Here is a 15171-nt window from a genome sequence, read left to right as displayed (position 1 = left end):
CTAGTTCTTGTTGCCAAGACATGAAGGAGATTAAGAAAGAAAGGAGATCAATGGAAGTAAGATTACTGTGAGCGACAAGTAAAAGTTACGACTTATATAAAGGAAGGAGCTAGCGTAACTTAGAAGCCAACGGTAGCTTGCCACTGAAGTTTTACCGTCTTTCCATGATTTGGGTTTGGCACAATTTTCTATAGAAGGCATTAAGAACTTTGAGATGAGGAGATAAAAGAAGCTTGTAGGCTAAGTCACCTACATTCATTGAATTCAGATATAAGGCTCACAATATCTGGGGGATAACTTCATATACTCCCCAAGAGATAAAGAACTTCTTTTGGGCCATACTCGAATGAAGACCAAAACCTGGATATCCAAAACATCGATTCTCACTTCTGAACTCATTGTTCTGAATCCTTAAAACAGGTGGGACTCTTGAGAAGTATTCTAGAAAAAGGGTCTTCCTTTGTTAAACAGAACTTTCTTTTATTTTAGAGAGGGAATAATTATAAGATCAGAAAGGGAGATTCTTACTCCTGTATACCTCGAAGGCTGGGGAGGAATCTTACATTCTACCCCACTTAAAAAGTGCGAGATGTCCTCATCTCGCAAGGTAGAGGACAACTCTTTTTCTTAACATCCAATTTATTTTGGGGCTCCTTATATTCTGGTCTACCCAACAGAACACTGGGATAAATATCCCTTATATAGAACTCATCATTAATATTCAGATCATATCATTCATATCTTTAACATGATAATGGTCCATTAGACCGAAAAATTTCCTTCTGAACATTCCTCCACGGGAATTTCAGTGAAGCAAGTTCTCAATTTGTCATCCCTTAACTTGATCTACTGATCAAGTGTTAATAGTAACAATTTGACAGCACAACCCACTAATCTCATAGTGATTTGCTGAATTCATTATCATCATTCCAGTTATGAATATCATCACTGGGACTCGTCCCATTCATCCTCATTGTGGTTTTGTTCAGATTTTTATATTTCAACTAATTTCAGAAATCATCATTTTTCAATCAGAATTTTCAATCAGAATCCAATTCAATTCATCAATTCTCAAACAAAATTAAAAATCATATCAACCACATTCGAATTCATCATCTGGATAGCATTAACGCTTATAATTTCAAGTCTTAGATTTACTCGTATATACTGTCAGTAAAGAGCTGCAGTATACTCTCGGTATATACGGTTAGTCGTGGCTCTTGGAATTATAAGGTAAATACCATCATGTCTAGGCCTCAAGCAAGTCAGGGATTCTATATAATTGCGGTACTTCCATCTGAAGACCCAATTACCAAATTACGAATTTCAGTTTGAATATCAAATTGTATGAATTATATCACACAATTACAACCTTTTTGTGCTTCTTGATAAATTTTTGACATATTTGTCTTCTCAGTTGATCTTTATTAACCAAATGCTCTGATACCAACTGTGAGATCCCCCTGTTCCCACCGAGCAACGGATTCGGGTACTAGCAGCGGAAGTAGCACTTCTCGCACGAGATAGGGGTCCCACATTCGGGGCCTCGTCCACGGATATCCGGACAAGAGACTAATCCGTCGGTTTTTCCAAAACCGAACCCGGAAAAAACTTCCCTTACCCGGAAAGCACGGGCGATTCCACCAGGATAATTTTTTACTCTAACGTAGTCAAGATCATTACTGATCACGCTGATCCAACTGCACCTATAAAGATACTCGGTCGGATCAAGGAAGAAACTTGCACTTGGATCATTGGGATCAACGCTTTTTTCCCCATCAAGAGGCACAGCCGTTGATTCCTATCCATAGAACAATTACTATCCGGGACTTACTTCATCTATCGTAATAACAGAAATTGAGTCTCGGTTTACGGATCCATCAGTCCAGCCTAACCCCATCCGATCCCATGGGTTAGCCAACCGCCCAACCACTGTAGTGATGGGATCCAATTTGGAATTTGGTTAGGTTTTGTCCCGGGTACCAAGGAAAAGAGTTCCAAGGCCCCCTAGCCGGAATTTCATGCAAACATAAAACTAGCCACACCACTTACACACCCAATATGAAAATTGCCTTTTTCTTAGCATCAGCTAACTTTAAAACAATCCTTTAATGAAACCATAGTACCACTGATCACAATCTCCCAATTTATCCAGTTGATTCATAATTTCCCATCATTCCTTCATCAAAGTATCTATGGCATCATTGGCAACTAGAACGCTCACCACCTGTCCACACAGGGGCCGTTTCAATAGTTCCTAGCCCATAATACTCAACAATATAATCACTTATCAAGATGGACTCTCGTTGAAGATCAGCAAGATCAACCAACAGATCCATATAAAAGAGCCATGGACTCATCCGTTGAGGACCAGCAAGGTCAGTCAACCAGATCCATGCCCGGTTTCACAAAACAACTCTTACTCCTTGTTTCAATATCTTCCTCGACGCACGCGTGGGTATCCTAGGCGACCCAGAGCCCGAGCACCGTATGGTCAGCACCCTCTAGGATCCTTCGCAGGTGACCTAGCGCTTCACTCATAGGCCGCTTCCTTGGTCCCTCATCCACCGTACCGGAAGCTCACCATTTTAATCGAACCGAGGCTGGTCAAGACCTCGGCCGACCTTGCTACGTGAGACGTCCTCCATTGACTCTCCGTCAGCAGTTGCAACTTTATCAGTTAGGTCTCCACGACCTTAATCACAAGACGGTCAAAATGCTTTCCCAGCATTCTTAACGTAAAACAGCCATTTACAAACAACATTTACAAACAGTTTACAAATACAATTTCTATGTTAACTCTCATTTTTCCACATTATCCCTCATACAATCCACATTACTTATTCCACATTTCATTTATATGTGTACTCATCCAATCACATCATTTTCCATCTCTTTACTTCAGATTCCTTCACGTCACATATCATATATTCACATCCATATCCACATCCATACATCCACATCCACATCCACATCCACATTTACATCCATACATCCACATCTACATGCTTATCTCCATTTTCACATCCTCATTTATACATCCACATCCCATATCCACATTCATACATACACATCCATATCCACATCCATATCCGCATTCATACATACACATCCATATCCACATCCACATGCATACATTCATTATCACGTCCTCATTCATACATCCACATCCACATACATACATACATCCACATCCACATTCCCATTCACATCTACATCCACATTCACATACATCCACATCCACATTCCCATTCACATCTATACATCCACATCTACATCCACATACATACATACATCCACATACATACATACGTACATCCACATCCACATTCCCATTCACATCTATTCATCCACATCTACATCCACATTCACATCCACATTCCCATTCACATCTATACATCCACATCTACATCCACATTCACATCCATACATCCATATTCACATCCATACATCCATATCCACATTCCCATTCACATCTATACATCCACATCTACATCCACATTCACATCCACATTCCCATTCACATCTATACATCCACATCTACATCCACATTCACATCTCTGCATATACATCTTCATGTATACACATCTATTTTCACATTCATACATCCATACTCCCATCTCCACATCCACACATCCATATACATACATCCATTTCCACATTCCCATTCATATAACCCCATATGCCTTCACATCTAATCTTTTACATCACATCCATTCTTGCCCTATCACAACCCATATACATCTTATCCTATCACATACACTTCTTACCTCATCCCATACACATCTTATCACATCTTAATTCATCTTATCACCTCTTATACACCTCTTATCACATCCTATCACATCTTAATTCATCTTATCACCTCTTATACACCTCTTATCACATCCTATCACATCTCATATCTATTTATAGAATACAAGAGAATTCTTATATTTGATATAAGATTTCTTTACACATTTACTTATCCATAAATTCTATTTAAGGAGATTAATACTTCCGAAGTAAAATCAATCTTTTATGCATCTTCCTATGCATAAATTCATTTTAAATGAAAATGACACTTTTGAATTAAAATTCAATCTTTTATGCATCTTCCTATGCATAAATTCAATTTAGATGAGAATGACACTTTTGAATTAAAAATTAATTTTTTAATGCATCTTCTTATGCATAAATTCAATTTAGTAGGAATTACACTTTTAGAATAAAAGAATTTCTCTTATGCATCTAAGTTATGCATAAAATCCATTTATGAGGAAAACCACACTTTTAGTATAAGAAGAATATCTTTTATGCATACCTCTATGCATGAAATCCAATATGATAAAAGTAACACCCTTACAATAAAATAATCAACTTTTTATGCATACCTCTATGCATGAAATTCAAATTTGATAAAAGTAACACTTTTGATATAAAAATTTATCCATTATGTATACTTCTATGCATGAAATAAAAATGATAAAAGTAACACTTTTGATATAAAAATTTATCCTTTATGCATACTTCTATGCATGAAAATAAAAATAATAAAAGTAACACTTTTGATATAAAAATTTATCCATTATGCATACTTCTATGCATGAAAATAAAAATAATAAAAGTAACACTTTTGATATAAAAATTTAAGCATTATGCATACTTCTATGCATGAAATAAAAATGATAAAAGTAACACTTTTGATATAAAAATTTATCCTTTATGCATACTTCTATGCATGAAAATAAAAATAATAAAAGTAACACTTTTGATATAAAAATTTATCCATTATGCATACTTCTATGCATGAAAATAAAAATAATAAAAGTAACACTTTTGATATAAAAATTTAAGCATTATGCATACTTCTATGCATGAAATAAAAATGGTAAAAATAACACTTTTGATATAAAAACTTATCCTTTATGCATGATAAAAATTCAATTTCTCTATGATTATAATGAATTCTTTCAATTAATCTAGGATGATAATTCCTAGAATATGGTAGGAAGTCCTCTTTTTATGCTTTGAATGAGATTATTTTATGCATAATTTTTATAAAAATTTTGCCATAGCTCCGCTGCTATGACTGATAAATCTCAATTTTTCTAAGGGATAATGCTTATCATTAAGGAAATAATTAAAATAATCTCTAATTGGATTATTAATCCATAATGGATTGAATCATTAATATACATAAACTAAAAGCATAGAAAAAAGCCATTAATTTGGCCTCAAGCATAGCTTAATCTTGGGTTAAGGAAAAACTTTATGAAAAGCTTGATTTGGATTGAGAACGGGTCATGAGTATGACCATTTCTTGAGTGAGAGAGAGAATTTACATAAAAATCATTAGAATTTAAACATAAATGAAAATTAACTTCAATAGCATTATGTAACTCTTCACTACTATTCAAACTTCAATAGCATTTAAAAAAAACCATACCAATTAAACTTCTCAAGCTTGAGAGGGGTTGAGAAGAGTGAAACATTGAGAATTTATAGAAAGATCAATATTCACTAATTACCTTACAACTTGCTTGATTCTTTGTTCACGGTAGAGGCCCCCAACCAATCAATTGGTTAAGTATGTTGATGGAGCCACTAATGGGGATTGAAGAAAGAGGGAAGCTCCAAAAACTAGTGAATTATTAAATGAATTCACAGTTCTTGGCTTAGGTGGAGTAGAGTAACGATGCATAAACACTATATATTTTTCAACAAGGGAGAGGCTTCTATTTATAGGAAAAATTGAGCTCCTAACCAAACAAACTGATTCTAGAATTTTCCAAATCAGTTTGGTCAATTTTTGACCATTTTTAGGTCAGTTAAGCTAACTTTTTGGAACTAGACTTAAATGAGGAGAGAGGAGAGATGAAATATCTCAATTTTTATGAGTTTAAAACTCATTCAAGCATGTGAAATATGCACCTCCTTTAAAGAACTCCCCTTCCTTACATATGTCATACTTTTAATATTGCTCATAATTTTTTTACTAATAAACCTTGTACATTTTCAACTCTTCATCTTATGTGAAATATGCACCTCCTTTAAAGAACTCCCCTTCCTTACATATGTCATACTTTTAATATTGCTCATAATTTTTTTACTAATAAACCTTGTACATTTTCAACTCTTCATCTTATGTGAAATATGCACCTCCTTTAAAGAACTCCTCTTCCTTACATATGTCATACTTTTAATATTGCTCATAATTTTTTACTAATAAACCTTGTACATTTTCAACTCTTCATCTTATGTGAAATATGCACCTCCTTTAAAGAATTCCCCTTCCTTACATATGTCATATTTTTAATATTGCTCATAGTTTTTTACTAATAAACCTTGTACATTTTCAACTCTTCACCTCATGTGAGCATTTACTCATTTTTGGGTATTTTCTTTTTACAAGTTGGATTTATCTCCTCCCTACACATGGATTGATGATATTGGTCCATAGGAACCTTAATTGGACCATAGTCTAAAGATTTCTGAAAATCTAGACCCTTAGGCTAAGGTTCTTTATAGCTATTTTCAATTAATTTCAATTGCAGATTGGAAAATTCTTTTTGAATTTCTGTTTCAGGGGAACTCATCTGAATTAGAAGAGATATTTTTCTATCCAAAAATATTCAAAATCTGAATATTCTCTCTCTAGAATATTTTTCTCTCTCTAGGCTAAAACAGATAGAAACAAGGTCTTTATATTTCTGAAGAGGGATTGATTACAGGGAAAGATACTAGACATCAAAAAGGGGGTGGGGGAGGAATCTTACAATAACAAAAGGGAGCAGACCTAGAAGCCAAACACCAACACTTTTCCAAAACCACAGACATTAGAACAACCACATAAGAGCGTCCACAAACATGAACGCATGCACTAACGAGCTTTGAGAGGGCACTAGGGCAAAGAAAATGATATAGAGATGCTAGGCAACAACCTATAATCCATGTTTCTGAATTACAATAACATTTTAAGAGTCTGCAACACAAAAATGGTAAACACTTCGGCTCTCAAGGTCTAGGGCTATGTTAATTCCATTCTCAAGTGCATAGGTAGGTCGGCATTCTGCCAATAGCCACATTCCACCTTCACGCTATCATTGTAGAGTTTCTCACACCATCGCATAGGGCAATCACTCTCCCACACACAATCATGAAACATACAAGCATAGCAGAGGCACAAGTGCTAGGATGCTCTCTCTCAATCTCTCTCTCTCAAGACACAAAGAAGAGCTCTTAATAGCACAAAGGGGGATTGTGTCTATTCATTATGAGAAAATTCCTTATATACATTTGGCTCTTATTCACACTTGGGCACCCAAAAATTACTTAACTATGGCCTTGGGTGGCCAATATCTCATAATGTAAAACTTTTAATGTGCCTTTTCATGACATTTATTAATGCCCTCAACTGGAGGAGCATACTTGTTAATCGAGAATGGGATTAACATCCCCCCTACCTGATATAGGTTCTGTCCTCATAACCTATTACCCCGAGATCGAAAGACCTGGTCACCGAACTCATGATGGTAAAAGTTTTAGTGTGATTAAAGCTTTTTGGGGTTCTTCTGAATGCTGAGTGTGATCTCAAAAACCTTGTGTCCACCATGTCCTAGAATGTGACATGCATGTAGGTAGGAAGAGACCTTAGGCGATGATAGTACATCATGATGCCCCTATCAGATGGACCTTGATTCATGTCGAATTGCAGTTGCTCAACTTCATACCCATCATATGATTCCTTGGGTTGATCAATCAGGACCACAAGCAATTTTAAGAATCTAACATTGGCCACTATTGCTAGGTCCAAGATACAGCGCCATGCCTATATCCAAGTCAGCATCTGTTTTCTTTATTCCCTTATGTATGTAAATGTAGTTGGCATGAAGATTGGGAAGTTATAGACAGACATGCAAATCTCGCTGCTTGGCCTCTTGAAATTCCAAAGGTGTCCATCTCCTTTTTAGTGGCATGTACAAGGGGATCAAATCATTGAGTTGGTGGCACACACATATATACATGGCTGTATTCTAGAATTGTTAGGAATTGATTTCTCCAGTCTGGTTGTATTCCAAAATCTTCCAACTTAGGGTGTGCATTGTAATGGGCGAGCGCCGGCTTGTACACATTAATTAAGAGGCACAACTAGTCATACTGGAACATCAAGCTGTGTGGGTTAGCCTATTATAATTTGTATGGAATACATGAATAAATCATTCGAGGAGTTATCTTGTCTGTGCATGTTCTATTTGTGATATCTTTGCCATGTTCTGTGTTTACCGTATATCTTACTCTTGAATCTTGTTCTTTCTGAATTACACAGTCTTTAATCTTATGTTTAACATCGTTTATCCGTATTAATCATATCATTAATTATGACGGATAACATGCATCATCTATGATGATTGTTGCATAGCCCCTCTTGTGTGGAGTGGGTGCAATTTTCTCCACCTCTGAAAGAAATAACTGGTCATGAATGTTACCACTCTGATTTTCAACAGGTCAGCTAATTATGGATTGGCTAATTTGGTCTATTGTGCCACGTTAGACCACAAGGTGCCCTCTCCAACTTAAGGTAGTAGTTCTTCTAAATCTGGGCGAGGTGCTTGGAGAGGGTACGGTACATAATGTTTCTTTTTGGGTGTGCGACCTTGTAGTAGGCCTTTGGTAGAATGCTTTGAGTTAGCTCAAATGGTGTTATTTGCATTAACACCTTCAACATTAGCTTTGGCTTTAGTAGTGGATTGCGAGCTCATAGTATGAAGCCTTCATACTCTGCACCAGACAATGACTCCAAAATAGTATCATCAGTAAAAGCTTCAATATATCTTGGGGGAGAGTACGTCGTACCTCCTACGTTTTCCGTGGGGGAGATGGGTCAGGTACCTCCTCGGGGGGGTCAAGAGGGTTAGTGGGAAATTCTATATGTTGAGAAGGGAGAGTAGAAAAAATGCAGTCAGCTTGAGACTTGTTAGTAGGTGGTGTATTAGGATATGGATTAAGTAGTTTAATAGCTACATTAGAATACACTCGGTAAGTAGGGCTGGATGATGAAGTTGGTGTCTCTTCCTGACCATGGCTTAAGCTGGGGGTGGGTGGCTAGGGTTGTGGAGTTTCATAAAATCTTGGAGCTCATTGATGTCCTTAGAACTTATGCTAGGATATTCGATATGTGATTTATCAAAAGTTTAGAGGGCATTGGTTAACATGGATTCTAAATGTTTGTAGATATTATGGTATAGTTTTAGAATACCAAAAGGGTGATATAAAGAAGACTCACGTAAGTTTAAGTGCTGGTGAGTATTGTAGACTTCTAGCTAGCCATGGCTTATAACAAAATACTGATCATGATGCTGATCCCACTATCATTATGGGAATTTTATGGGGGGATGTAGTTTTAACTAATCCACAGGATAATTACTTTTATCCATTGCATCCTATTGTGCTAAACCTTCGTAGTTGGTGTTGGGTACTCCAAAACTCTAAAATCTTGGACAACAGTGTCAAAAACTTAGACCTATTTGTTCTAGATGATATTCCCAAAACACTTGCCAACTACGAGGTGGTAGCACAAAGTTATCAATCCTAGGCTTAGGTCCTCAGACAAATTTATATCATATTGAAGCAATGAGAGGGCTAGTGTAGACAAAACAAGAGTAAGAGTTTGAGGAGGGGCTCGATGAGTTACTGGCAATTGACTTATCTCCGAGGCTCGCTCAAGGAGTAGGCGCATTTCATTTGTAGGCTCTTGTCTTTGACTTCGATCATGCATGGCTAGTTGTCGCTCCAATTCTTGTACACGGGAGTCATTGGTGCAGAGGAGGTTTGATATGGTTGTTTCTCCAACCATTCATGCAGCATCCAACTCCTCAAAGCACCTTTCTGCTTCCTCTTGCACCTCTTGAGCTTCTGTGATTCTTTGAAGTCTTTCGGGGGCAGCGAGTCTTTAACTGTCTTGTAAAACTGTTGGCTGACTTGCGCCATTGCCTCGTGGTGTGCAATCACCATTCTCTGCATCTTAGCTTGTCTATTCTCTTTCTTGTTGTTGCAAGTGCGTAGCTCTACTTTTTGCTTCCTTCAAACTTAAGGATAGCATCTGGATCTAGCTTTGTAGCTCCTCTTCTTTGGGTAGGGACATATGCTAGAGCTCATGTACTTGTTGGGCATGAATGGCTGCTAGCTCATGGTTATGGGTAACTTCCTTCTAAAGTTGCTCTTTAGCATGCTCCAACTGCGCTTTCAAATCCGTATTCTCTTTAATTCTTTGGACAATAGCTTGGTTGAGAACCAAATTATTGTTTTCCAATGCTTGGTACCTGGCCTCTTGCTCCTCGATTGCCTTGAAACTCTTCATGATCACATCTCTATGTGTGGTGTGAGACACCTCTGCCCCCTCCACGCACCGGATTCCTGGCTGCTAGTAGCGGAAGTAGCTTTGTCTTGCGCGGGCTGGGTTTCCCATGTGGGAACCTAACTTAGCATAAGGGGGGATACCAAGAGGCACACGAGTAGGTGTGCAAAGGGAGAATTGAAGAGGTGTGCACAAGGCCTATTAAAGAGGAGGCGCTAACCATTGTAATCATCAGGCATTCAGTTCATAATTTAGTTATGGCTTAGGATGTATGGATAATCTCTCTCTTTCTTTCTATCTCTCGATCTCTGTGTATGAGCATAGTCTTGTTAAGTGTGTATGTGTGTCAATACGCCTAACACATGGCGACCATGAGGTGCAGAATCTCCTTCCTTTGGTGAAGAAGGGAGAAACCGTCCATGTGCTCAGAAACACGAAGCCACTCTCTCTTTCTCTCTCTGTGATAGCGCCTATTCAAGTGGAAGCACCTGTCATAATGGTCAAATTTGCATCGAGTGTGTGGAGTCTGGGAGGAACAAAGCATTCCAAGCTGTTGCAATTTGGCATCAAAGGCAAAGGCGATAGGAGAATGGTGATTGCAGTGCAGATCATGATGATGAGAATGGCGAATTCTTTGCGGTCAGTTTTAGTTCATACTCAATGTGGCTGTGAATGGCAGCTACAGCGCAACATGCTATGGACCTTTCCCCTCAATGTGGTTGGATGCCCGCACAGCAAACAATGTGCGATCCCACACTGTTGCGGTGTGGAGTGAAAAGATGCAGGGGAGAAGAGAGCTTGAGCTCTTGCAAGCACACACACACTCACAAAACCCTAAAAAAGAGAACACACAAGGTGAGAGGTTGAAAATCTTCTTCTTCTTCACACAACACTCAACACACCATATACAAAGATAAGAGTACACACACCATATGAAATGGTACTCAACCAAATACATACTAGGATTCTCTATAGTGTGAACCCAACTAAATGAGCTGGCGTTATAACTATGCTAGTCTCTAGAATGGTTCACACATAGCCTATCATTCCACTGGCCGCATATCACCCATGCAACCCTGCTCAATCATCTGGCCAACTGAAACCAGATTCTTTGTTATGTTCGGAACATGAAGTACATCTGCAAGGTACTTCACTTTGCCATCCTGCATAGACAATGGCACATCTCCAACATGGGCAATTGGATGAGCAGTGTTATCCCCTGTTTCCACAAAACCTGGTCTTTCAAGGTTTCTCATCTCCTTGAACCACTCCCTATGACTTGTCATGTGGTTCGAAGCACCTGAATAATCAATGTACCATACATCATCTTTATGTGTTGCTTCAACATTTTCAAACATGGCATTAATGACATGGTGCATAACAAACAACCTTTCATTATCCTCATTGTTTCTGTTCGAGGATGCATAGTTGTTTTGCTGTAATTTCCCATTTTGCATGTTAGCCCGCTTCTTATAACAATCTGCCTGCACATGTCTCGGCTTACCACAATAAAAGCATCGAGGTGTATCACTGCCTTTGCACATGTCCAGGCTTACCACAATAAAAGCATCCATGTGTATCATTATACTGATTTTAGATGTCTATTTTTAGTGAGAGACTTCTTATTTGTACATATAGCCATAAAGATAAATTGTGTTACATATTCTTTTTTCATGTGGCATGAGTGTCGAAAATATAAAATATAAAAAACTTATATTTAGTTGTATCCATCTCAATTTCTTTTAGGGCAAATCTGTAAGAAGATCCATGTTATCCAGATTTATAGACTTTCCTTATAGACCTATTTTCCAAGCCATATTTTTCACAAGCATCATTCAAGTAAATTTTTTTCTAAAAGACTAGTATGTGGCCAATTAGGTGATAGCCCAAGTTGTGAAGGTATATGCCTAAGACTAGGAGGTCCTTAGTTCAAACCTGATAATGTTTTCCTCAATGACATCGCCTACAAGTGAATAAAAGGTGCCTACTATGGGTGGTGAAAAATGGAAACTATGAGGGGATCTTGGACTTAAAACTAGTTTTTTTTAAAACCAATATATTGTTAATAATTATAAAAAAAACATCCTTGGTCTTTGATTACAACCATTTGAAGAATAATTCATGCAAGAGTATAGCTTCTAGATGCTCTAAGGTTCTTGGTTCTTAGGCTTAATTTGATTTTACAACATGTTTAGGAATACCTACTCTATATTGTAGCATATAGGGGCCCTAATATTCTAGTGTTGGAAAACAACTTTGAGTATTTATATCATGTTTTAAGCTAAGGAATAGCATGCCCTTAGAATGCCACCCATAGACATGAACATAGAAACACTTGTCATTAGCTTATCTCTTGTAGTTCTTAGAGTAGTTCGATACCCACCTTGCAAAGTGGCTAGGATCATGACAATAACGAATTACTACCTTATGAGGAGTTAGCATACTATAAGACTGATGTGCCATAGCATACCCACTAAAAACTCTATATGCACAATAATTTTTTGAGTAGGAATTACCATACCCTCACTAGCTCTTGTCTCAAATAAGTTTGTGTATTTCATTTCTATTTTGCTTTATCTACGTGAGAAAATGGTACCTATAATACTTTTAATGTTCCCAATACCAAACTATTGTGTGGCAAGACAGTGAGCACACGACTAGGCATGCATTAGAGGTATTAAGTGGATGAGATTTTAGGAAAGTGCATGGGATTCTAATAATTCCCCATAATGAACATGATTTAAATGTGTGACTTGAGTGACATGAGTGGGTGAGTCAATGTGGTTGGTTGTGAGAGCTTCAACATCATGTAGAATTTGTTGAAGATCTTGAAATTTAGTAAAGATGTGGATTTTGTTAAAAATCTTGAAAGTAATTTTAGTGTGTTGCATTTTTGATTGTAGGAAGCCCTTCTTCAAGAAGAAAACAATCTTCTCAAACTAGAGGTAAGAAGTTATGATTCACTGTTTAACAAAGTTGTGTGATGAAGAAACTTAGGTGATCTTATGAATGTTCTATTGACATATGTAGCTTTCCAAGGCTATTTCTATAAGGGACAATGTTCCCTTATTGGGTTCGAGCACTCATACCATCCAAGAGTGTTCAAGTGACAACTTATCCTCCACCCACTCTATAGAAATAGAAGTTGCTAAATCAACCCAAGAATCTCCAAAATCAACCCAAGAAAATAATGTGACTTCTCTGTATCTTGGGTACGTATGTCTTCTACTTGTATTTTGAAGACTTTAATTAATAAAATCTAATATAGTAATGAACCATGTCTCTAAACATCTCCATTATTTCCATGCTCACAAGTCGAAAAAGCTAATGAACCATGTTTCTAACATTTCACCATTATTTCCATGGTCCCAGGTTGGAGTTGTTTCCATCCAATGTGGAGTAATACGACATGCTATCCCTCTCATAGATGTAATGCATCCAAGCTACAGAAAGCGTCCAAAATGTCTAAATATGGACTAGAATATTCTTCTTGAAGGATATTCTTCTAGTATGTGACTACTCTTATTAAAGCTTTATTAACTACCTCTATTTGATGTGATGGATTATTTTGGTGATTCCATGTTCCCACATATTAATTAGCGAGTAAGATACAATATAGCTACTTTTTTTCTAACCTCTTCTTTATCATACCTTATGCAAGGACATTGAGAGACTTCTAGGAAAGCCTTAATCAAATGATATTGTTAAAAATAGAGGGATTCAAGGGTAGAGACTAAATATTGCATCGTTGTTTTGTCAATAATAAAGGAATTCAAGGGTAGACACTAAATATTTCATCTTTGTTTTGTTTGCATAAATTTAAAATTTTCTTTGAATGAGTCTTAATTGATATATTAAATGGATTAAGTTACATATTCTTGTTTGTTAGTGACATATTTTTATGTTTTGCAGTAAATTGAATTAAGTTCAAATGCTATGCCTTGATGAAAAGGCCACCCCCTTCTCTTCTTTACATTCTAGCTTTTCTTAATCTTAGAAAGATTAATTAAAAGATTAATTAAACTCTTTCTATTGTTTACTCTCTTGAATTTAAAAAATTATGTACATTAGAGTTCTATGAATCTAATTTGGATTAATTTAAGTCAATTGAAGAATGATAAAAATGAGAAATAGTTAGCCATACAAAGGCGGTTATGGTAAAATTTTTCAGAATTTTGTGGAAAAGAAAGTTTGTTTTTATGTTATTCCAAAAGAGTAATTCCCACCATTTTTGCATCGAAAAGATATATTCTGATTACTCCATGTACATATTCACCTATGAATATGCATGGATATCACTGATATTAATTATTTTTATGCATAGAAAGATGCATAAAGGAATTATTTTTATTTGAATAGTGTTATTCTCATTAAAATTGATTTTTATGCATAGAAAGATGCATATAAGAATTATTTTTATTTCAAAAGTATTATTCTCATTAAAATTAATTTTTATGCATAGAAAGATGCATAAAGGAATTATTTTTATTTCAAAAGTGTTATTCTCATTAAAATTGATTTTTATGCATAAAAAGATGCATAAAGGAATTATTTTTATTTCAAAAATGTTATTCCCATTAAAATTGATTTTTATGCATAAATAGATGCGTAAAGAATTTTTATATCAAAATTAGAATTCTCTTAAATTTTATGAATAGATGTGAATAGAGGTGATGAGATGTGATGTGAATCAGATAAATGTGAATGAATGGATGGATCGATGTGATGTGAATAGATGTGATGAGATGTGATGTGAATCAGATAGATGTGAATGAATGGATGGATGCAATGTGATGTGAATAGATGTGATGAGAGTGATGTGAATCAGATAGATG

The 15171-nt window shown here is 36.4% G+C and overlaps 1 protein-coding gene across 1 annotated transcript in view; it reads left to right on the top strand.

Moving 5' to 3' along the window:
- LOC147626700 (MADS-box transcription factor 57-like) overlaps positions 1-14046 on the top strand; it is a 43575-nt gene extending 29529 nt beyond the window's left edge. Inside the window, exons 6-8 of the mRNA XM_086816863.1 lie at positions 13240-13281; positions 13367-13548; positions 13709-14046. Coding sequence (XP_086672989.1) covers positions 13240-13281; positions 13367-13548; positions 13709-13739 — 255 coding nt within the window. The 3' untranslated portion in view covers positions 13740-14046. The remainder of the gene's footprint in view (positions 1-13239; positions 13282-13366; positions 13549-13708) is intronic.
- The last annotated feature ends 1125 nt before the right edge of the window (positions 14047-15171 follow it).

Source organism: Cibotium barometz, chromosome 22 (assembly GCF_041138505.1).
Source record: "Cibotium barometz isolate CiBa-2024 chromosome 22, ASM4113850v1, whole genome shotgun sequence".
Taxonomy (NCBI): domain Eukaryota; kingdom Viridiplantae; phylum Streptophyta; class Polypodiopsida; order Cyatheales; family Cibotiaceae; genus Cibotium; species Cibotium barometz.
The sequence above is the reverse complement of the archived record's forward strand: the minus strand, read 5'-3'. Positions and strand labels throughout refer to the sequence as shown.